This window comes from Petaurus breviceps, unplaced genomic scaffold (assembly GCF_028583685.1).
Source record: "Petaurus breviceps papuanus isolate PSGF00001 unplaced genomic scaffold, PetGlider_PUasm1.0 90897, whole genome shotgun sequence".
In the NCBI taxonomy this organism is placed as follows: domain Eukaryota; kingdom Metazoa; phylum Chordata; class Mammalia; order Diprotodontia; family Petauridae; genus Petaurus; species Petaurus breviceps.
The window spans coordinates 14,590,732-14,616,402 of record NW_027187374.1 but is presented as its reverse complement, the minus strand read 5'-3'; the positions used below and the strand labels follow the sequence as shown (position 1 = coordinate 14,616,402).

The 25,671-nt window shown below is 37.5% G+C and overlaps 1 protein-coding gene and 1 long non-coding RNA gene across 4 annotated transcripts in view; one reads left to right on the top strand and one right to left on the bottom strand.

Moving 5' to 3' along the window:
- Window positions 1-20,501, bottom strand: part of LTN1 (listerin E3 ubiquitin protein ligase 1) — an 89,282-nt gene extending 68,781 nt beyond the window's left edge. For 2 of the 3 annotated variants that reach the window (XM_069075063.1, XM_069075064.1), the window contains exons 1-4: window positions 20,335-20,501; window positions 7,562-7,765; window positions 6,933-7,031; window positions 5,790-6,020 (exon numbers count right to left, since the gene is read on the bottom strand). In XM_069075063.1, the coding sequence (XP_068931164.1) occupies window positions 5,790-6,020; window positions 6,933-7,031; window positions 7,562-7,765; window positions 20,335-20,376 (576 nt within the window). In that variant the 5' untranslated portion in view covers window positions 20,377-20,501. The remainder of the gene's footprint in view (window positions 1-5,789; window positions 6,021-6,932; window positions 7,032-7,561; window positions 7,766-20,334) is intronic. The other variant, XM_069075065.1, reaches the window with a different exon arrangement.
- Window positions 20,321-24,283, top strand: LOC138151509 (uncharacterized). Its single transcript, XR_011165843.1, has 2 exons — window positions 20,321-20,458; window positions 22,931-24,283. It is a non-coding gene; the product is annotated as an uncharacterized lncRNA (long non-coding RNA).
- The last annotated feature ends 1,388 nt before the right edge of the window (window positions 24,284-25,671 follow it).

Sequence of the window (25,671 nt, the reverse complement as noted above, 5' to 3'; positions counted from 1 at the left end):
AATATAGTAGGGTATAAGAGTACCAGGCATTATGAGCCATTCAATTATGGGGGCAAACAGTCCAAAAGAAATCACAAAAACCTATGAAGAACATCACCACATTTATTTTTTTGTCTATTTTGGTGGGGTTTTTTAACCTGTATAAATACTTCCAAGTACATCAATTGATGCTGACAATAGTAGAATCAACCAAGTAAAAAGTTAACCTATGAAAGAAAGGTCCTATATAAATCAAAATATTCATAGTAATATTTTTTATGAAACAAAATGGGGCCCTCAAATTGGGCAATGGCTAAACATGTTGTGATACATCAATGGAATATTAAGACATATAAGGAAATCAGAGAGACACTGGAAGACTAATATAGAAAGAAGTAAACAGAACCAACAAAATATATACAGTGATAACAATATAAATGAAAAATAAAGTGAAACTATCTGAATAAAATTCCCATACCTGGCTCCAGAGAAAAATAAAAAGGCAGTCTCATTCTTTCATTGAAAAGGTTAAGGACTATGGATACAAAACGCTGCACATGATACAGAAGTCCATCAATGTGTTGACTAGTTTTGCAAAATTACCTTTCTTTCTTTATCTTTGTTAAGGAAAGGCTTACCGGAAAGGTACAACCACTAGAAATTGATTAATATTTAATTTTTATAAGAAACATACCGATATTTTAAAATTTTAAATAATTAACCTTTCAATTTTTAAAAAATAAATGAGGCATTTATACTTATAGAGTTTTTAAAGCTTAAAACTGAACTAAGATTTTTGGGATATACTGTACTTCTTAGACATACATGGTAGCTTTATAAAAAACTGACCACATATTAAGACATAAACTAGAAAACATAAGAATAGATGTACTTTTCCTTTGTATTGTAAATAAAATCTATCTAAAACCAAAAGTAAACATTATATGTAATGCAGAAAAGTTAGAGCCTTTTCCAATAGGATTAAAATAAAGTAAGGATATTATTATCACCACTACAATTTAACACAGTGCCTGGGACACAGTAGGTGCTTAATAAATTATCCCTGACTAAGCATTAAGTAAAGAAGCAACAAACCCCCTGAAAATTAGAATAGAGCAGAAGTAACCAATAATTCCACAAGACATTATTAAAACAAAGTCAAAAGACTGAAAGAATAGAAACTGTATCTTACAGCAAAATAACTGACCTGGGAAACAAGTCAAGGATAAAAAAATTTTTAAATCATTGGGCTATACGTATGCTGTGACCACAAAAAAAAGCCTAGACATCATAGTTGAACAAATCTTAAAAGAAAACTTCCTAGATCTCTCAAAACCAGAATGCAAAGTGGAAATAGAAAAAAATCCTCTGGTCACCCCCTAAAAGAAATCACAAAATGTAAACTCCTAGAAACAAAAGGAAAAATACAGCAAGCAGCAATGAGGAGTCACAGTCAGGATCATATGCAATTTGGTAGCCACTACTATTAAGGATAGGGCAGCCTGGAATAAAATATTCCAGAAGACAAAGGCTTAAAGCCAAGAATAACACAGCCAGCAAAGTTTAGTATAATCTTACAGGGGGAAGAATGAAATAGATGACTTAGGGGTCTGTTACATCATGATGATCTTAAAAGAATGGAAACTGAGAGGAAGATGAATAAACTGGGGGTGGGATAGGGGCAAAGAAAGGACGGTTAGAGAAAATTATCTTTGCATAATGGGTGTGCACGCTGATATAAATATAAAAACAGAGGAGAGGTGGGGGGGAAGAACAGACAAATGAACCTCACTTTCATCTGACTGGTCAAAAAAGGAAAGAAACATGGAGCTGGATACAGAATTACACTCAACAAGGAAATAAGTGAGTAAAGGGAGATGGGAGGAGGAGAAATTAGAAGGACAATAGAATTAAGGGAGGGATTTGTCCTAAATAAGACAAGCTCTGAATAAGGATGTACAAAAATATTTAGAAGGCTTTTTATGAGGAAGCAAAAAATAGGAACGTATTTTATGAAGAACTCACACAAGGCAAGTGTTAACATGAAGGTCAGAGGAAGTAATATAAAGACACTTATCAAGGTTTCTCTGAAGAACTTTGGAATCGATTGCATGACATGGGAAACACTGGCAAAGGACTGCTTAGCATGGCATGCCCACATCAAAGAAGGCACTGATCTATGAACAAAGCAGAATTGCAGCAGCTCAAAAGAAATGTGATATGCACAAATTAAAGATATCTCTCCTAAGTTTTCATGAGACTGATTTCTGGTTTTCCTCCTTTCCGTCATACTATTCTTTCTCAGTCTCCCACTTCACACCTTCCAACTGTATCCTCAAAGGCTCTGTTTTGGGTCTTCTTTTCTTCTCCCACTACACTATCTCCCTCAGTGATCTTATCAATTCTTATGGAATTAATCGCTAGACAATTCCCAGATCTACATATCCAAGCCCTGGTTTCTCTGATGAGCAACAGTCATGAATCTCCAATTGCTTTTTGGAAATCTTAAACTCAATGCCCCTCTAAGGATGTCAAACTCATTATATCCAAAAAGGAACTCATCATCTTTCCCAACAATCTTCCCTCTATCCCTTCCCTATCACTGTCCAGGGCACCACCTTCCTCTAAGTCACCAGACTCACAACTTCAACGTCATCCTAAACTATCCACTCTAATTTGTTCCATGTACCCAATCTATTGCCAATTTGTCACTGCTCCCCCCACAACATGTCTTGTATATAATCTATCTTTTCCTCTCTAGTCACACTGTTATAATCTCAGTTCAGATTGTAACCCTAGTTACTTCTTGCCCGGAATACTGCATTTGCAGTAGTGATCTTCATGTCTCTTGCCATTTTAATCCATCTTCCACTGAGCTGCTGAGATGGTTTCCCCCCCTTTTTTCCAAAAGATAGGTCTAATAATACTATACCCTTGCTCAATGAGCTCCAATGGCTTCCTATTATCTCCAGCATCAAATATAAACTACCAGGGTGGCCAGCTAGCACAGCGAGTAAGAGCACTGGCTGCAGTGTCGGGATGACCTGGATCAAATCCAGGCTCAGATACTCAGCACCACACCCAGAAATAACTGGCCGTGTAACCTTGAGCAAGTTACTTAACCCCGATTGCTTTAAAATATATATATATAAACTATCCCGTTTGACACTTAAAGATAGCCATAACCTGGCCCTTCCTATCTTTCCAGTCTTCTTACATCTCACTCCCCACTCCCCACATTCCATGACAAAGCAACACTGAACTATGTTATTTCTTAAGCCTGATCTCCAACCTCTATGCCTTTGAACAGGTTGTCCCTCATATCTGGAATGCTGTGCCCCCTCACTCCTGCCTTTCAGTTTCCCTAGTTTCCTTCAAAACTCAAAAAAAAAGACAACTCAAATCCCACCTTCTACAGATCTTTCCAGGTGTTAGCTCCACCCCCAAGATTACCTCTCTATAGATAGATAGACAGACAGATAGATAAGACTGCATATTCAGATATTTACAGGTTGTTTCCTCTATTAGAATGAACAATCCTTATGGAACATCTGGGAGTCTTTTTTTGCCTTTCTTTGTACCTTCAGCAGTCACCTCAGTGTCTGTGGCACATAGTAAGTGCTTAGTAAATTCTTGTTGATTGACCAACTGGCAGCCAACAGTTACAGCAAAACAAACTTATTGCTCCTTGAGGATTAAAAGGGGAAAAAAAGGACTGCAAAAGAACTGGAATCTAAGGGGATGTCTGGGGCAAAGGCTAAACTAATTATGATATATGAATAGAATGATTATGCCATAAAAAATTATGAAAGCGGGGCAGCCAGGTGAGTAAGAGCACCGGCCCCTGTGTTGGGATGACCTGGGGATTGAATCTGGGCTGAGACACTTAGCATCTACCCAGAAACACCTGGCCATGTAACCTTGAACAAGTTACTTAACCCCAATTGCTTAGGGGCGGCCAGGTGGCTCAGCGAGTAAGAGCACTGGTCCCAGTGTCGGGATGACCTGGGGGATCAAATCTGGGCTCAGATACTTAGCACCACACCCAGAAATAACTGGCCGTGTAACCTTGAGCAAGTTACTTAACCCCAATTGCTTTAAAAAAAAATTATGAAAGAGATTATTTCAGAGAATCCTAGAAAGTATGAACCAATGCAGTCAAATGTACAAAAGTAGAACAGTTTCTACAAGGACAACATGGGAAAGGAAAACAATTCTGAAAGACTTAAGAACTCTGATAAAAGCAATGACCAAATACCACCTCCAGAAAGTTGATGGATTCAAGATGAAGAAAGAAACATAATTTTTAGACATGCCCACTATGTGGATCTGCTTTGCTTGATTATGTTTTCTTTCTTGGTTTTTAAATGAGGGGTGGTGAAGGGCTGAGAAAAAAAATTGAGGGATACTGAAATATCATTTTTAAATATACAGAAGAGAAAAACAGACAAGCAGGACAGTCTTAAGTGTTATAAGTGTAATTTATTATGCACTGTTTACAAAAGCAAGGGGTATGAAATGGAAATTTAAGGTTTCATATGGAATTCTCTTTTTGTGTTCTGCTGTGTATAAAGAAATGCTCATATAATGGTAGGGCCAAAAGCTTCAATAAAACTTTAAGTTAAGTCTACGTTTGGGATAAGAAATGTGTAAATTTTGGAAATTTACACATTTAGGAATGTGTAAATTAGGAAAATTTTGATCCAAAATGAGTAAAAATAGTTTTGTCATTTAAAAAAAGGGTGAAATTACTTTGGACATATTTTGCTTATTTGTATATGTGTAGTATTTGTTGCTTCCTTCCCAATACAATGTAAGCTCTTCAAAAGCAGGGACTATTCATTTTTGCCTTTGTAACTCCTAATTCCTAAGATACTTCCTGCTACAATGGATGCTTAATAAAATGCTTGCTGAAAGAATGAATGAAAAATTTTGAAACGTGTTTTTTCTTTTCACCTTCACATAAACCTGGAATGCACTTCCTCTTCACTTCCAAGTCTAGAATCATTAGCTTCTTTCTAGGCTCTGCTCAGGTAGCATCTTCTTCTCCATTCTATTTTCCAAGCAAAGCAGATTTTTTCCCAGAGCAAAACATTACATTTTCTAACTCTGTACATTTAAATAAGCATCTTCCTATATATTCCCCTCAAATCCTCCACTTCTCTGAATCCTTACCTTCCTTTGAGGATCAGGGCAGATACAATGCTTCGAGGCAGCTTTCCCAAGTCCCCCTAGTTATTGGTGCTCTTTCCTTCCTCAAGTTACTTTCTGAGGTCTTATTGCTGAACCCACATTAAAAAGTAAACTTATTATTAGAGATTGTTTCATTTTTGCCTTTTTATTCCCAATGCCTAGAACAACATGAAGTAAGCACTTCATTAAGAACTTACTGAACTGAATTACAAACAACAAACACAAAGTTGATAGAAAGCCTGCTTTAGTCAGGAAGACTTGGTTTCAAGTCCCACCTTCAATACAAACTGGCTCTGTCTTCTTAGACTTTACTTCTCTTGCCCTCAGTTTCCTCAACTATGAAATTAGGGGGTTCGACTTGACAGCCTATATGGTCCCCTGCAGTTCTAAATCTATGACTCTGTATCTTTACTTCTCAGTGCCTCCAAGCAACTAAGACTACATATTGCAGAACAGTTACCCATCTTCATTAGTTAAAGGAGTTTCCTTACTGGAGGTTCTCTACACCAATAAAATCACGAAGACACAGACACAGAGAAAGTGAGAGCAACACACACACACACACACACACACACACACACACACACGAATGGAGAAATAAACTTTTTTCAACTTACATTAATAATTTCATCTTTACAAAATACTAATGCTTCGGACTGCTTGCTTCGAGGGAAAGCTGCTTCAAATGCTATTTTTGCTGCAATTGCAGCTGGGGCGTAAGTGTCACATTGTGCTATTAGCCAATATCCCATAAGGCTTTTTAAATGAGGTGCCAAATGTTTCTTTACTTTTAGGATAAGTTTTTCAAAAGCTATTTGTGTGGCTTCTCGAACTCGACGGTCATAATCCTATTGAAAATACAAACAAGGTTAAAAAATAATTGCCTCTTCCTACTAAGACTGTACCTACATGCACAACTAATATATAACTGAAGGCATTTCTTTCTTTTTAAACACCAATAAAAAAATCAAGAAAATAACCAAGGTATTTTTGATCTTATACGGCAAGTACCTGGTTTATCTGAATCTTTCACTTTTCAAGTAATTAAGTTACTAGATGTTGTATATATATGGCTTAAAAAAACAAGGCTAGTGAGTTCAAATCTGGCCTCAGACACTTAACACTTACTAGCCAGGTGACCTTGGGCAAGTCGCTTAACCCCAACTGCCCTGCCTTCCCCCCTCCAAAAAACAAAACAAAACAAAAAAACAAGGCTGGAATCTACTCCTTGCTAGTTTATTGGAAGGACTACATAAGAAACCAACTTATAGGGGGCGGCTAGGTGGCACAGTGAATAGAGCACCAGACCTGGAGTCAGGAAGACCTAGGTTCGGATCCAGCCTCAGACACTTAACATACCAAAAAAAAACTAGCCGTATGACCTTGAGCAAGTCACTTAACCCCAATTGCCCCCCAAAAAGCAAAAAAAAAAAAAAAAAGAAACCAACTTATATTTTATTTCCCTTATTCTTCAACAAGTAAACAAATCAGGATTTAAAATAAGTAATTTATAGAACAAGAAAATATTTGTGTAAGTCTGTAATTGGGATTTAAAGCATGCTATCAACAGTTATAAAAACAAACATAGTCCCCCAAAGTCTACATAAAATACAGAAATCTTTCACTTTGCTTTCATAATGTTCCTCAGAATTCACTGTTCTTTTCAAAAACTCATCAAAGAGAAATCACACAAATTTAAGCATTCATTACTGAAACAAAGGAAAATAGAATTTTTAAAACAAAAGTGTTTCAGTACTTACAAGAGAGATTTTGCAATAAATTCTTGGCCAGTATGGAAGAACACCTTTTACGATCTCTGCGTCTCTTTCATCACACATTGCCCCAAATTCTTGCATCGCCTAATGCAACATATCAATATACGCAAGGTTATTAATACTCTTTGTAGAAATATATGAGTAACAAAACACCTCCATGGTATATATGTCACAATTACTTTGTTCAGTTTGACAAAATTTAAATAATGTAAATGGAGGTTATATAGGTTAACTTTTACCTCTGCCATTTGGAAATACTTAAAGATATCCAAACTAATATAATAAGGAATTTCTGACGTTTTATAAAAATCCTCTTAAAATAATTTGAATTCACAATTACATTTCTAATACGTATCAAAAGAATCAAAATTTAAAGAATCTTTTTTAAAAATCACAGCAACAAATCAATTCATATATCACCTGGAGGCAGATCCAGCTACTATGTTTCTGAAGTTTATGCTTCAGAAAAATAACTGGTAAATATTTAAACCTAATCTAATTTCCCTTACAAACAACATGGCTAACACGAGACACACCTTTGACTTTTCTAATGGAACACTATTTGAATAAAAGGGCTTTCTTGCCTAATTTTTTAGGTAAAGAAGAAAACTTGCTTTTAATTTTGTTGTGACATCTTTCTTGGAAAGTTTTCGTAGGACCATCCGGAAATCAGAATCCACCAGGCTGTCTATTTCTTCTGCTCCTTGTACAGCAGGAACATACCCTAGGTCACTCTGAGATGTCCCAAAGCCAATAAATCCAGGTACTGTTCCGCGTTCTTTTGCAAGGAGTTCTGCAGCACGGCCACTGTTTGAGGGCTGATGAAAAGAAAAGAAGATAGATCAAAGAATTGTTTTCTAAGACCCAATAAGAAATTCCTTAAAAAATGTTTTCATAGTTGCTAAGGGGGCCCCTTAACTTGTCTTTTTGAGTTGCCAGACTTTCCAGAAACACTAGACTCAGAGTATATAAGAGGCCGCGAATATGTCAAGGACAAAGCTCCCCCTGAGCTAACATAACTTGTTTACATCTCAAGCTGGACTCCCTGTGTGCCCTTGAAAATCAAGACAGATGCCAGTCAGTGTGCACTAGACTGGGAAACAGCTTGTCCATCTGGGACCCTTATAGATAAACAGATCATCTATATCTTCATAGTTTAAGTTTCCAAGGGAAAAGAAAGCTGCTTTTATCATCTTAATTATTCATGATTTCTCCCTCTGTCACTCCCATTTAGGGGGAGATTTGTGTTTCTTCTCTTCTCTTTGTGGAAATTTCATAAATATGCAGGCTTCTGTTTAGACTGCGAATTCTTTGCCCTGGTTTAGGGTTCTACATGCATGTTCATTTCTCTTGTAACAAACATAGTTATAGCACAATGTCTCATGGACTTGTGATAGTCTTTTTTGGTTAACATAGTAAATATTCGCTTGAGAATTTTTTTGTTTTTAGCCTGAGACATAAGGTATCAAATACTCTATAGAATGGCCGATCTTAGCCTAGCAATACTAGCTTTCAAACTATATTACATGGCGTTAACCATGAAAACAATCTAGTACTAGCTAAGAAATTAAGTAGTAGATCAGGGAATAGATTAGGTATTAAATAGTAGTAGTAAATGTTCATAGTAATACAGTGGTCGATAAACTCAGAGATACAAGTTTGGGGGGCAAGAACTCACATTTGACAAAAATTGTTGGGAAAACTGGAAAGTTGTGCAGAAAAAACAAGGCACAGATCAGCAACTCATACCATATACCAAGATAAGGTCAAAACAAGTAAATGATTTAGATGTTTAGAGTGATATTATAAGTAAATTGGAGGAGACTGGAAAAATATACCTGCTACATCTATGACTAAGGAAAGTTTATGACCAAACCAATGAGACAAAAACCAATAATCGAAAGTAAAATGAATAATTTTGGTTATATGAAATTAAAAAGGTTTTACACAAAATTAATGAAGCCAATATTAGAAGGAAAACAAGAAACTAGGAAAAAAATTGTATACCAAGCTTCTCTGATAAAGGCCCTATTTCTCAACTATATAAGGAACTGATTCAAATTTATAAAAATAAGAGCCATCCCCCAATTGATAAACTGTCAAAAGATATGAACAGGAAGGTTTCAGAAGATAAAATCAAAGCTATCAATAATTATGTGAAAAAAATGCTTTAACTCACTATTAAAGAAATGCAAATTAAAAGAACTCTGAGGTGCTATCTCCCATGTATTAGAGTAGCTAACATGATAGAAAAGGAAAATGAAAAATACTGAAGGGGATATGGAAAAACAGGGACACTAATACACTGATGGTGGAGTTGTGAACTAGAACAGCCATTCTGGAGACAATTTGGAACCATGCCCAAAGAGCTACAAAACTGGACATACCCTTTGACCCAGCAAGAGTAGGTCTCCACCCCAAAGAGATCAAAGAAAAGGAAAAGGACTTAAATGTACAAAAATGTATATAGCAATTCTTTTTGTGGTGGCAAGAAATTGGAAAATTTTTTTTGGGGGGGGGGGGGGGGGGGGGGGGGGGGGAAGGCAAGACAATTGGGGTTAAGTGACTTGCCTGAGGCCACACAGCTAATAGTGTGTCAAGTGTCTGAGATCAGATTTGAGCTCAGGTCCTCCTAACTCCAGGGCCAGTGCTCTATTTACTGCACTACATAGCTGCCCCAGAATTGGAAATTCTTGAGGTGATACTCATCAATTTAGGAATGCCTAAACAAGTTGTGACTATGATGAAATGCTACTATATTATAATAAATTTCAAGGAGTGTTTCAGAAAAACCTGGGAAGATTTATATAAAACTGATGCAAAGTGAAGTAAGCAGAACAAGGAGAACATTGTACACAGTAACAGCAAAATTACAATGATGATTAACTGTGAAAGACACAGCTAGTCTGATCAACATGATTTAACATAATTACTAAGGACTCATAATGAAACATGCTATCTACCTTGAGAGAGAACTGATGAATTTTGAGTGCAAAATGAAGTAAATTTTTTTTCACTTTTTTTCCTTTTTTTTTGGGGGGGGGAAGAGAATGAATTTATGTAAATATATTTTATATGATTTCACATGTATAATCAATATCATCTTGCTTGTTTCTCAATGGTAGGGAAGGCGCAGGAAGGAAAGAATGTGAAATGCAAATTTAAAAAAAAATAAATGTTAAAAAAATTTTAACATGTAATTGGGAAATATTTAACTAAATAAAAAATATATATTTTTTAAAAGAATGGCCTACTTTGTCATCAAGGAAACTTAAACAAATGTGCTGCCTGGTTTCCACAGCATGGAATATTTACCTAGTCCAAAAGGACATAGGGAGTTTAGTGAATCTTGCTGAGATGCCACAGAAAGATGCCAGAAATGCACTTCAAACTTAGCTCACATAAAGAAACTTTTATTGTTTTTTTTTAATTTGTTCCTATAAATTTTCAAAATTACCTTGTCTCCCTGCTCTGAAGGCTTTTTGGATTAGTTTTGTCACTTCACTTACTCCAGTAACATTTTCTTGAATCTTCCAATTCTTTAAACTTCCACACTACTAATCACTTAGTTCTTATAAGTATCATGATGAAATTTAAAGTACATGGTTATTATCACTTGTGTTTATGTAAGTCCTTATGAGTCTCAGATTCAACATCTGAAAAAGGAAAAGGGTTTGGATCACATGCCATCTAAGAGGCCTTCCAACTTCGATAATGAGTCTTTAAATATTTTTCATTCATCCTCCAATCTATTCCTTCATGGAGGTGGGATGTCCCCAGGTGTTATAACATTGCACTTGTTTTCAGATTTTTTCAATGTATAAATCAGTTGTGCTGACTTTTTTTTCTCTCTAAAATACTATTTATCATCTGGAATACTATGGTGATGAAATAGTACTAAAAACTTATTTTTAAAATTGACTATTGTTTTTTTCCTGTAAGTTCCTCACCAGCAGATTTCTCATATTTTATTTCACTTCTATTTTGCAAATCTCTAATAGCCACTAAAACACTAAATACTATGTATGTCCAAAAAATATTTATGGCTAAATGTAAATGTAAAGTGACAGAAACTCAGGTCAGACATACCCCTAGAAGTATACAGAGACCAATATGAAACATAAGGTCCAACGTTAAGAAGTAGAATGGTAAAAAAAAGAGCAAGCCAAAAAAGTAACAACCGTAAAGAACTATTATGGTGATAAGAAAAGCTCAACACATAAACACAGAAGTAGAAAATTACTCAAAAAATATTTAGGAGCAAAGTCCCAAAGAAAAAGTGTGTCTGGGATACAAGTCCAACAAGAGTTGCTAGAAGTAAAGTATGAGTTTAAGAAAAAAATTTGTAAAATGATTTTTAAAACCAGTTGAGAACAGAAGAGGAAAGAATGGGAAAAGAGAAAAGAATTAGAGGAGAAAAATATGAAAAGAGAATTAACTGCTTGGAAAAAGAATATAATTTACTGAAGAAAATAACTCTGAAAATTAAAATTGGCCAAATGGAAGTTAAAGACTACATGAGAAATCAAGAGATAATAAAATAAAGTAAAAATACTCCAAAAAAAGGTAGAAAAAAAATTACATTGTCTCATAGGAAAAAGCGGCCTACAAAATAGATCAAAGAGATGTAACTTAAGAATTACCTGTAAACTGATGGAATCCTAATAAAGCTGGTTCCAGCTCTAATATTCCAAATTCCTTATGGGCCCCAATGAACAGCAGGCATGTCCTGATTTAACACACAATCTGATTTTAACCATACCTCAGGCCTCACCAGCTAGCTATTGCCCCCCAGATCCAATTCACATTGTGTTCTTGTACTCCCCCACAATCACATCATCCATTTAGCTCAAGACAGGACCACAGTACCTAACTATCCATTCTTGACCATACAGGACAACAATGGCTAGCCAATCACAGGGTGTTTGACCACCTAGTCACAGATCAGACCCCTCCCCATTACACAATCCCTTAACAAACCCTTCCTGCTTTTTAAACATTCATAATTTCTGTTGTGTAATCAGCATCATTACACGATACACTTGCCTATGTTGTCTTACTAAGTTGTCAGTTCCTCTTCAAACCTAGCCCCCTTCTGAGGGGCATCAATCCCAATAAATGCCTACAATTGGATTAGAGATGTTCTGACTCTGAATTCTTTGAGACGATGCTACCACAACACGCATCATGAAACCACAACAAAAACATAAACGTAAAAAAAGATTAGACATCATATTTTAGAAATTTTAAAAGAAAACTGAATTGAAAAAATCCACCTCCTGAAAGAAATCCCAAAATGAAAATTTCTGGGAATATTCAGAATATTCAGAAGCCAAAATTCAGAACTCCCAAGGCAGGGAAAAATACTGCAAGCAGATAGAAAGGATTCAAGTACTAAGGAACCAGCCAGGACCATACAGGATTTAACAGCTACTTCTAAAAAATAATGGAAAGCCTGATATATGATATTCCAGAAAGCAAGAGAGCTGGGGTTACAACCAAGAAAAATCTATCCAGCAAAACTGAGCATAATAATACTACAGGAAAGAAATGGATCTTTTAATGAAATAGATTTCCAAGAATTTTTGATGAAAGAGAGTTGAATAAAAAATGTGACATATAAACATAGGAATCAAGAGAAGCATAAAAAAACAAACATGAATGAGAAATCACAAGGGACTAAACAAGATCAAACTGTTTACATTATTTTATGGGGAGATGATAGATGCAGCCCCTCAGAACTCAGAATCACCTGGGATCATAGAAAAAGTTTAATTAGAGTGGCTACGTGTGACTGTTGTATTTGGAAGACCTTAACAGAACAATGGAATGGAACGGATAGAAAAGAGGAATGCAATTGGGGGAGAAGGGAGAGAGAGAATGGGAACAACTATGTAAATGCAGTGCATGAAAAGGAGTTTATACAACAAAGAAATGGCAGTGGAGAGAGGGATGGCATGGCATTAGAATTTCACTCTCATCTAAACAGGTTAAAGGAGTGAAAAATACACAAATATGAATACACATACAGGAGTAATTGGGTAAAGAAATACATCTTAGACAACAGGAAGAGGGAGAGGTCAAGTATGGGAGGTATTAGAAGCAAAGCATACTGTTAGAGGGAGAAAAAGGGGGAGAAAAGGATAAGTATGAGACTAAGAGAGAGAAATATACAATTAGAAATCATAACTGTGAATCTGAATGGGGTGAACTCTACAAAAAATGAAAGATAGCAGAATGTGTTAGAATCAGAATTCAACAATATTTTTGTAAGAAACACAACTGAAATGGAAAGATACGATTAAATACAATTAAAATAAGGGAGTAGAGCAGAATTTATTATGCTTCAGCTAAAGAAAAAAAAGGAAGGGGTATTAATCATATTCTCAGACAAAGCCACGGGTAAAAAAAAACTAAAAGAGATGGGAAGGGAACTACCTTTTTTTAAAAGATATCCTAGACAATGAATTAATATCAATACTGAACATATATGCACAAATAGCATAGTATCTAAATTCTTAAAGGAAAAGGAAAGTCAAATGAAATACAGGAAGAAATTGTAAAATTACAATAGTGTGAAACCAAAATTTACCTCTCTCAGACCTAGATAAATTGAACAACAAAGGAAAGAAAGGAGGAAGAAAGGAACAAATGGATTAAATAAGACTACAGACCACTGGATTTGGAACCTTTTAAAGATTCAGGTTTAAATCTTGGCTCTGCCCCAACTATTTGTAAAACCTTGGGTCAGACATTCAACTGTAAAAAAAAAAATGAGGTTGGCTGAGATGACCTCTAAGGTTCCTTCAGTTCTGAATCTCTGATCATAAGTACATCTATAAAACTGAACGAAATCATCTACAAAAATAGGCACTCTGTAGGACCTCACGTGAACCTTAAAGGGAATGCTGCTATGATTTAGACTCTGTCCTGGACGACCTACATGAAAATGGCAAATATCTTTGGCAAGTAAATGGATCCCTATTTTATGTCTCCTTTGATAATACTACTCAGAAAGCCACTTAATAAAGTTACAAACTGTTATATCTTTCAAAGAATCTTGTATAGTTTCATATTTTCTATAAGCTTTCAATCATGTGACTATAAATATGTGGTCTATTGTAGAATTTCATTTGCAAAGATCTCATACTTTGAGGATTCCTTCAATATGAGTATAGATCAATCTCAAAGACCTTATTAAAACAGGAAATTAGGCATTCAAGTCAGTAATTATCGACAGTTTTTCCCAAATGCCTTTTTATGGCCCCCCTCAAAAATAAAGTCTGTGATTTTGTCCAAACCTTTTGAATTATCCCTTCTTTCAGATATCTGAAGAATCAACCTCAAATAATCTTAAAATTGTGTTGCCTCCTGCATGGACTTATTCTGTGTATACTTGTTCTAGTCTAGCTGATCTTCTAATCTTTTGTATCTCTACTTCCTGGTCATATGATATTTTCTATGGGCAGTAGATTCACTCACTGTAGGACCTATGGTTAAGATGGTGATGAGGAAGGGCATAGGGAAGCCCAGCTGTTTCACAAAAAAGCCAGCAAATATCTAAAGGACCCCAGAAAGATCATGATAAAGAAAACAAAACAACAACAAAAAAAGAAACAAGCATCTCCATCCAATACAGAACAGCAAAATAAAACAAATCCAAACCAAACAGAGACAGAAACTGACAAAGATTAATATTAGTGTGACACCAAAGTCAGAAAGTTCTTAGGTAAACATGACTAGCAAAGGTGGAGAGTTTACCAAGGAAGACAGTTCAAGTTCCCACAAACATACCTGAAGCTAGACTCCAAGCCTAGTCCATCAGAACAGAAACAGAGCACAGGTTGCAGCAAAATCTCTGGTTTGAGGTAGAGAGTAAAGTCTAGATCTTCTGCAGGAGTAGCATTCAGATTAAAGAGGGGGCAGGATCAAAAAAGACCTAGTCAACCAATCTAAGTACTGAAGAGGAATTGGCTGACTAGTATGAACACAAAATTCCAATACAGGAATTGAGGTTGAAAACAAGCAAATAAAAGAAAATACTAAACACAAGACATACTATAGCTAAAGGGAGACCCAACAGGTGTACCCAGAATAAGAAAGGAACACCAGAATGAGCAGAGTCTTCTGAGAAAAAAATGGTTAAGCCATAAGATCTACAAGAGTCCCTAGAAAAAATAAGAGATTAAAAATTATATTATTAAGAGTTCTAAAGGAGACTGGTGCTTGTCATACTCATGTTCAGCCTCCACCAAATACTAAGAGTCTAAGACATTCATTTGATATTTTCATCTACTAACTCATACTATTTTATATGATTATATTGTGTATCAAAGTACTGAAAATAGCAGCTTCATTGTGATTTTATAGGGCTGTGAACCTAGAAACACAATAGTTTCTAAAGAATTGGAATTTCAGGTGACCCAAAGACAATGGGCATCAATGTAGTAGCTACATTAATAATAATACCAATTCAAAGTTTGCAAAGAGTTTTAAATACACTAAATTAAAATTTAATATTAAATTTAAATAATTTTCCTATGTATATACTCCTATTCGTAATATATTGTCAATGTGTTTGTGTACAAGATGTGACTTCCAAATAATTTCAAATCCTAGTCTCTTGACTTAACTCCAGTCCTACATAACCCCTACTTTTATGGATATCTCCACCTTGATGACATTTTAAATCACATACATACAAACAAATTATTTCCCCCTCTTAAATGCCTCCCCTCCTCTAAACTTCCTGGTTTCTACTGAGAACACCACAGTCTTGTCAGACACCTGGGTTCATATTTCCAGGGTCTTCTTTTTTTGCTTTTTGGAGGGCAAGTGGGTTTAAGTGACTTGCCCAGGTCACATAGCTAGTAAGTGTTAAGTGTCTGAGGCCAGATTTGAACTCAGATCCTCCTGACTTCAGGGCTGGTGCTCTGTTCTGTTCACTGCACCACCTAGCAGCTCCTTCCAGGGTCATTCTTAAATAACCTCTTCCTGTTCCTCACCTTTCATAACCCATCCACTGCCATCTCTCACATCCATTTCCTTTCTCCATTTACTGCTACTACTCTAGTTCAGGGCCTCATCTACAAAAATATTCTCATAACTGCTCTGTCTTTTCACTGTACTATGCTACCTCTTTAATACTGGGGACAATTCATTTTTATTCTTAGGAGATAAGATCTTCACTGACGGGAAAATAGAAATGGATACGCTGTAAGGCAGCATAGTTAAAACTTTAATAAAATGTTTTTCAGGATTAGCAAACATCTCTGTGATAAATTAACTCAAACATTAGTAGTGTATAAAAAGGCTTGGAGAGAAAAAAATGAGTCTTAATGTCATTCAAATGGGGGGAAACTGGATTAAACTAGAATCTCCTTTATATGTCTGAAGTTTGGCTTTGCTTTTCAGATTCAAATGTCTCTTCATGTCAAGGTATTTCATGGGGAATGAAAAAGAAAATAATGTAACCAGCAAGAGAAAGAAAACTGAGTGTATATGTCAGACATTTGAAATACTTAAAAACTTACAGGGCAAATCATCTGTTTTCAAAATTTTATATACATAAAAGAGTATATGCACAGATGTTTCAGATATAGCTTGTTAAAATTCAGAAGGAAGGATACTTAAATTGCTGAAACCACTGAATTAGTATTTGAGGATCACACATTTCAAGAACAGAACTTTTCACATTTTTAATGGAAGCTTTTAACTAGTTATTTTTTGACAAAGGGAAGCTATTCTAGCTATCAAATTGGCAGATTTAAATAGGAGACAGGAAATCCTGTTACTATCTTACTTGTGGCAAATTAGTAAAATTTAGTAGTGGGAGACAGAGGTCTAGAGCTCAGGGCTGGAATTACCTAAACTACAGTTTCTCCATCTATAAAATAAAGGTGGTTATAACATCATGATCTCTAAAACCATATCTTATTATAAATCTTATGACCTGTACAGGATATGAACAGGCAGTTTACAGAGGAAGAAATTAAAGATATCTATAAGCATATGAAAAAATGTTCTAAATCACTATTGATTACAGAAATGCAAATCAAAACAACTCTGAGGTACCACATCTCACCAGTCAGATTGGCTAAGATGACAAAACAGGAAAATGACAAATGCTGGAGAGGATGTGGGCAAATTGGAACACTAATGCATTGCTGGTAGAGTTGTGAACTGATCCAACCATTCTGGAAAGCAATCTGGAATTATGCCCAAAGGGCTATAAATAATTTCATACCCTTTGACCCAGCAATACCTCTTCTAGGGTTGTATCCCAAAGAGATCATAGAAGTGGAAAAAAGATCCATATGTACAAAAATATTTATAGCAGCTTTTTTTTGTGGTAGCAAAGAATTGGAAATTAAGGGGGTGCCCATCAATTGGGGAATGGCTGAACAAGTTGTGGTATATGCATGTTATGGAATACTATTGTGCAATGAGAAACGAGGAGCAAATGGACTTCATATTTACCTGGAGAGGCTTATATGAACTGAGGCTGAGAGAGAAGAGTAGAGCCAAAAGGAATTTGTACACAATTACAGACACAACGTATGTGTGATGACCAACTTTGATAAACTGGACTCTTCTCAGCAACCCAGAGTCATAAGTCAACCCCAAAAGACTCATGATGGAGAGAGATGTTTACATTCAGAGAAAGAACTGAGATTGAACCCAGATTGAAGCAAACTACCTGTCCTTTTTCGTTTTCTTGTTTGGTTTTGTTTCCTCTTTCCCATTCTTCATTCTATCTGTTACAATCCTTCCTGTTACAATTCTTCTTTATAACCTAACTAATGCCTAATGTGAAAGTATTTGCAGATACTATACTTGATTGTATGCCGCCATGGGGGAGGTGGGGGGAGAGGGAGGGAGAGAAAATTTGAAACTCAAGGAATTGTGGTAATGAATCTTGTAAAATAAAAGTAAACAAATTAATAAAAGACAAAAAAAAAATCTTATGACCTGCCTAGAAGTGATTACTGAACCCATATAGATAAATGGCCTAAACTAAGTGAGTAAAAATGGAGAAGAAACCACTATGAATAAAAACCTTGAGAAATGGCCACAAAAAAATCTGGAATCCGAAAAGGTTAAACTATTAAAAGAGCTAGGAAGAAACCAGTGAGATACAGTGGTAGGAGCAATGGATTTGAAGTCAAGTAGCCAAGCATTTATTAAGTACCTACTAATGTGCCAGGCGCTGTGCTAACACTAGGGAAAAGAAAGCAAAAAAGTCTTCCCTCCACAGTTTAACAGGGAGACAACATGTAAACAACTAAGCACAAACAAAATATACACAAGATAAATTTCAAATAATCTCAGAAGGAAGATAGTAAGAATTGGGAAGTTTCTTGCAGAAAGCAGGACTTTAGCTGAGACTTGAAGGAAGTGAGGAGGTAGAGATGAGGAGAGAGAGTGTTCCAGACGCAAAGAAGAGCACAGAGTCAAGAGATGGAGCATCTTGTTTGTGGAAAAGCAGAAAGGCCATTGTCACTGCATGGCAGAATACGTGTAGAGCAAGGTGAAAGAAGGCTGAAAAGGTAGGAAGGGGGCAGGTTTTAAAAGTCAGAGGATTTTATATAGATCTTTGTGGAGAGAATGCTGATTATCATAATAATTGATATTCTATGAGTAATGAATATACTAATAGATTAGATTTTTTAGAATTGCCTCTCTAGTGCGAGAACTCACAATGCAGCTTGAACTGATCAATCAAACCTGGACAAGGCTCACAATCACTGGCATCCTTCTGCCTTCCGTACCTGAAGTGAAGTGAATCAAAGGTTGTAAAACCTGTTCCTGTCCCAGAACTCCGGTCCTGTGACCCACCAAGTAATGACCCCCATGGACTTGAGCAATATTGCTCCCACAGGACTCCGGAATTGTTATATTGTCCTCCATTTATGGATTTGTCATGGGAAACCACTCTGACCCTGGGAACAATAATTGTTCGTTAACTCCTTTTCTCTACTTTGTTCCCACTTGTGATTTATGTATATAATAATCTCTGTTTTCACTTTAGCAAGGTGGCATTCTGATCAGGAGAATTCCCAATGTACAAATCTGTTCCTCACCTCATAATGAAACTAATTAATTAAACAGCTACCTGATCACTGCCACTTTGTCTCTGGCCTTCCATTTCATCATTCTCAGGTTAGAGACAGGCTCAGTAAAATCCTGCTAACATCCTGGAGCTTTAAGCAAGCCACTTAAGTTTACTGAATAGCTGTCCAAGTGCTGGTGACATGATCAGAAATGATCTATAAGAAAATAACGTTGGTGGATAAATGGAGGATGTCCTGGATGGAGTGGGGAAAGATTACAAGCGGGGAGATCAACTAATAGATTTTTACCAGGTGTGAGGTGATGAGGGCCTGAACCAGGGTGGTGGCAGAGCCTGAGGAGAGAAGGAGGCTTTATCTGAGTGATGTTGCAAAGGTGAAATCAAGAGGTCTTTGCAAAAGACCAGACAGGAGGTGATGAGAGAGTGAGTAGAGGATGGTAGTGCCTTCAACAGTAACAGTGAAGTTGAAGATACAAAAGTGGGGGGTGGGGAGGGGAGGAAAGGATTTCAATTTTGGATATGCATACTTTCCAGATATCTACTGGACATCGTCTGAGATGTCTGAAAGGCAGATGGGAGATCTGAGGTTGGCAGAGAGGTTAGGTGGAGATGTAGATTTGAGACAAACAGCAGAAAGATAAAAATTAAATCCATGGGAGCTAATGAGATAACCAAGTGAAATCTGTGAAAATGTTGCAAATCTTTAAAGGGTTTAAAATAATAAATGCCAGGCAAATCAAGGAGACTAGTATTTCTGAAGGCAATGGGGGCAAGAGTATTCAGAAGGATTGGATGACCACTAGTATAAATGCTGCAGAAAGTCGAGGAAAAATGAGAATATGCCACTAATGCTCTTTGGGTCAGTGGTTTCAAAGGGAGTGTCGGGGCAGGCATTTGCTGGTGTTGAGCAGAATTGAAGGGAAATAGCACTGGGTGTAAAAACTTTTTCAAGGGGTTTGGCTGCGAAAGGTAAGCTCAGGGTGCAAACAGCTGTGCAATTTCCTAACTTAGAAAGGAGTAGGGAGAGGGAGGAGCAGTTTGAAAGAGAACTGAGCCATCGACCATCCCTCTACTTGCAACCATCTCTCAGACATCCACACAGGACCGTAAGAAGAACAAACCATGAACTTGTCATTTTCCTGCGAAGGCGGACTTTAGCCTAAGATGGCCTCTGAAGGTCCTCCCAGGGCTAACAGGACGCTAGGAATGACGGAGCAACAAGACAAAGTGCACAGGAGGGGACTGATGCCCAACCGTCTCCGGACGCCCGGACGCGGGCGCTCCGCCCCCGCGAAGCCCTCCCACTCGACTCACCCTCTGGTTTCCCTTCGTCCGCTGCTTGTTCTTCCCACCCATGGCATCCGCCACCGGCCACCAAGCCCCGGGATACCCAGACTTCGCGCGAACTAAATCACTCAGCCAGGAGAGCGACTTCCGGGTACGCAGCGCCCGCCGGAAGAGAGCAAACACCTTCCCCTTCCCGTCCCCTTCCCCCTTTCCCCCCCACCCCGCCCGCCGCCCGCCACCCGGCCCCCGGCTCTAGAAATCCCATCCCCGTCTTTCTCTCCTTTGCCCCGGGAAACGTCATAGTGTAAAGCCTTGCCCAAAGGCAAGATAACCATTCTCATCCAATAGAAACCCAAAGATGGGTAGCTAGGGTATGATAGGAGGGGAGGGGCAGGGACAGGGACAGGGGCAGGGGGGAAGGGGAGGAAAAAGGAGGGGAAAGAAATGAAGAGACAAGAAATACGTCACTTCCGAGATTCCTAGGATCGGGTCTCCCTTTCTCTTAGTCACGTGAGCTTTTACCCTGGGACGTTTGGACCTAGTGTGCAGTGGTGGGGTTTTTTTCTTTTCTTTTTAACATCTGTGCTGCTCTGGTGGAAGACCACTGGCATACATAGTGAATATTTATTGTTTTGCTTGACTAAACGTTAAAATGTTGGGCTTTTGTTGGGGGAAGGGGTAAGTTAGTGAATAAATGATTGAGATACAAAAAAAAAAAAGCACCCTTAAGACATTTAAAGATACACAGAAGAAAACAGAAAAGTCAGGAGAGGACTCATATAGGTCAGTTTTGTTACTACCCTGTTTAATATACACTTTTTAAAGCTATAACAAGTTTATGTCTTCATACAATCTTTGTCCTTTCCATACAGAAATGTTTTCGTCCATAATTAAGTTCGTGAAAAGTTTTTCAAAGAAAAGTACTAGTCACAAAGTCACAATCACAGAACTTTAGAGCTAGAAGGATATTGAAAACTACTCCATCATGCTTATTTTTTACAAGTGGGATCCCAAGGCCTAAAAAGGTGAAATGGTAAAAATAACTACTCTGTCACCTCACAGTTAATAATAAAAGGAAATGCTTTGCCCTCTTCCCACAATGACACACCAAAGAACTGACCTTCCTTAAGTAAATTAATCTCTGTGCACTTCAGTTTCCTCCATTGTAAAATGGAAATAATACCTACAGCACAAGATAGTTTTGAGGAAATCCCTTTGCAAACCTTAAAATGCTATGTAAATGTGAATTAGTACTACTTCCATTGATACATATGTGAACCCATTTCTACTTATCTGATATGTGATGTTTTTCCAGGATTTTCAGTAAAACCTTACCTGGGACTTTTTAATATTTGACTTCTTTCATTGTAACCCTCTATGTGTTCATCTATTCCTCCTTTTGCTATTTACACTCCTTTACAGATCATACCGCTTCATGTCATTGGTAACATGCTGCCATCTACTAACATCCACCACATATCTTTTCATTGGGTCTCCTACAAATGTGATAGCCAGTCAACAAGCATTTATGAAACACCTATATTATGTTCTAGGACTCGCATACAACAAAAGGTGAAAATGAAAAATTAATCCCTGCCCTCAAGAGTCTCAGAGTCCAATGGAGACATGATAGAAACAGATAATCACAAAAGAGATATGCAGAATAAATTGGAAATGATCTCAGAAGGAAGGCACTAACATTAAGAAAGATTAGGAAAAGCTTCCTGTAGAAGATGATATTATAGCTGGCACTTGAATGCAGTCAGGGAAGCCAGGAGGGAGAGATTAGAAGGGCATCACAGGCATGGGATACATCATGTGAACATGCATTAAAAGGAACATCAAGGATGCCAGTATCATTGGATTACACATTATATGACTGGGGGGAGGGGGGATCAAATTATGAAAAATTTTGAATACCCAACAGAAAATTTTGGAGGTAATGGGGAGTCACTGGAGTTTTGATTAAGAGGGCGACAGGGTCAGATGGTCAGATCTGTGCTTTAGGAAGATCAATTTGACAGCTGAACAGAACATAAAGACTAGGGAAATACCAGAGGCAGGGAAACTCAGAAGATAGGTGTAATGGCAAGCAAAGAAGTACTTAGCACCTTGTTTCATCTGTTCAATTATTTAGCCCCTTGTTTCAGTTCAAGTTTTTGTTAAGAAACAGAATTTGTGAAACCCACAGTGGGAGAAACTTGCTGATGCAACAGGAAGGGGCAGAACAGGAAGGAACTAATGACCATATATAAGGAGAAGCCCAAGCTGGGAAAGAGCATAACTGAGAAGAGAACACTTGTTGTGGCAGAGTTGAGATGGAGAAATGGTATCCCAGCTATCTGTTTTGTCTGTGCTATCTGTGTTGACTTGTGTTTGTGATACTTTGTACAGAAGCCCTAGCACCTTACTGGAAGCCCTGAAAGAGGATTTTCTTGTTGTCTGTTTACAGAAGTCCTGGAGGAGGGTTTTGGAGGCCATGGGCCTATAATGACATTTTGCGTTGAATTCTCAGACTTTATTTGTGGGTCTGTGTTGATTTCATAGGCAGATAGTGAATTAATGATGGTGCTGGCAATGTTTACGAATGTTGTTTTGCCTCTGTTAAACTTTGTCTTCCCAGAAACAAACTTCGAAGGATTTGAGGTGGACTGGATACTGTGAGCTTCAATATGGAACTGGACAAGGAGCTGAGAGCTGCCTACCTGTGAATCCAGTTGACAGTTTGGTAAATTCAGGCAAAAGCTGGGACCATGGAAGAGGAACCATGGAATCTGAGAGCCATCCTTGAGTCAAAATGAAAAGACCTCTCTTTGGGTAGTTAATACTGACTGAGAAAATCATGATTTACTGTGGCCTGGCAGTGGGAGAACTTTGTACTCTGTGTCTTGTACCTCTTAAGGATGATTGAGTTAAGGATGATTGGAAACTAATCTCCAATCAAGAAGAAGAGATTTTGACTGAGAGATTAAGACAGTGTGACCTAGGGGTGGAGAACTTTGACCTTTGTACTCCCTCCTTTGTAAGGAGGGTTGCTCCTTAAGGATGATTGAGTTAAGGACTTAATGAATGATGTCTTTTGTTTAAACCATGTGGCCACTTTGGTGAAAACTATGTGGTCACTTTAGTGATAAGTTGTTATGTTATAACATTATGAATGCTGTACTTTGGTTTCTGTGAATGTTTTTTCTTAGTTTATTACTGAATATATAGAGAGTTCACTATACTATGTAATCAGAACCTTAAAGCTGTTCACAGCAGCAGTCCTCTGGAAAACTGCTCATACAATACACGCTTTACAATACGTGATGGCAAAAATCCATGTGTAAGGTGATGAGGGCCTATACCATTGTGGTACCAGAATCAGAGAAGAGAAAAGGACATATAAGAAAGATGATACCAAGGTAGAATTTACAGAATTTAGCAACTAATTGGATATTGGGGGAGGGGTGAGAAAAAGTGAGAAGTCAATAATGTTTTTTTTTGTTTTTGTTGACTGGAAGAATCATCAGTATAAAGATGATAACTGATTCTATTGATACACCACTCTATTTTTAGCTAGAACAGATTGTTTTGATAATTACTGCTTTGTAATGTAGTTTAAAATCTGGAAATGCTAGGCTACCTTCCTTCACTTTTTAAAAAATTTACTCCCTTGATATTCTTGAACTTTTGTTCTTCCAGATGAATTTTGTTATTATTTTTTCTAGCTCTATAGTATAATTCTTTAGTAGTTTGATTGGCATGACACTGAATAAGGAAATTAATTTTGGTTAAATTGTCATTTTTGTTACATTGGCTCAGCCTACTATTCAAGAGTAATTAATATTTCTTAGTTGCTTAGATCTGTCTTTACTTGTGTAAAAAGTGTTTTGTAATTGTGTTCATATAGTTCCTAGGCTTGTCTTGGCTGGTAGACTCCCAAATATTTTATTTTGTCTGCAGTCATTCCAAATAGAATTTCTTTTTCTATCTCTTCCTGCTATATTTTATTGGTAATATATTGGTAATATTTTTTTATATCTTGCAACTTTGCTAAAGTTGTTAATTATTTCAACTAGTTTTTAGCTGATTCTCTAGGGTTCTGTTTAAGTTTATCATCATATTGTCTACAAAGAGTGATTGTTTTGTTCCTTTGCTTATTATTACTTCAATCTCTTTTTCTCATTTTATTGCTACAGCTAGTATTTCTAGTGTTATATTGAAAAATAGTGTAATAATGGACATTCTTGCTTCACCCCTGATCTTACTGGGAAGGTTTTTAGTTGTTTTTTGTTGGGGGTTTTTTTAGAGAGGGGAAGGCAAGGCAATTGGGGTTAAGTGACTTGCCCAAGGTCACAAAGTAAGCGTGTCAACTGTCTGAGGCCAGGTTGAAATAAGGTCCTTCTGACTCCAGGGCCGGTGCTGTATTCACTATACCACCTAGCTGCCCCAAAGGTTTTTAGTTTATCTCCATTACAGAAAATGTTTGACTTCAAGTGCCAGGATGGAGGAGTGAGGAAGGAACTCTGAAGCCCTCCCAGATTCCCCTCCAAACAACTAGAAAACTGCCTCAGAATTGATCTAGAAATAGGGAAGCAACTTACTAGCATTGTAGGAAATCTCTCTGGGGTGGGAGGGGAGCAGGGTCCAGGAGCAAAAGCAACAGTAGTCAGCCTCACATGAGGGGGTCTGCAGCAAGGTTCCAAGACTGAGGAAATCCACTAGTAATGGTGCCCTCCTGCAAACCAGCAGCCCTCCTAAGCAACTGAGCAGTCTGTGCAACACAGCAAGGTCCCACCCCAGCCACTCCACCCCCAGCACAGCTCACCAGCTAGGACTTCACCCCATTGCTGACCAGTAGCGAAGCCCCACCCTAGAGCTGGGCAAGGCCCTGCCCCTGCCCCTGCCCCTGGGGTTGGTCAACAGAGAGAACCTGTTTCCATATGAACCAAAGAGCAGAACCCCACCCCTAGGGCAGATCAGCCACATTCCTCCTCCAGGGCCAGCCACCAAAAAGACTGTTACCATAGCAACCCAGCAGCAGGGCCCAACCTCTGGGGCAGACCAGCAGCTACACCCCACACCCAGGGGAGGCCAACGGGAATGTCCCCACCCTCCAGTTAAAGCCATAAGGATAGCTACCCTCTAGTGAGGGCAAGCAGGTAAGCCCTGAAGCTCAGTGGAAGTCAGCAGTAAGACCCTGAGCTCCAGCACAAAAAGCTTAGGATAGTGCAGCACTAGAGTCCAATTCTCACATAAAAACATCAATTCACAAAAAAAGCAGAAAAAACGAGCAAAAAAAATAAAAACACAAAAGAACCTGACTATAGAAAGTTACTATGGTGACAGGAAGATTGAAGGCATAACCTTAGAAGAGGATAA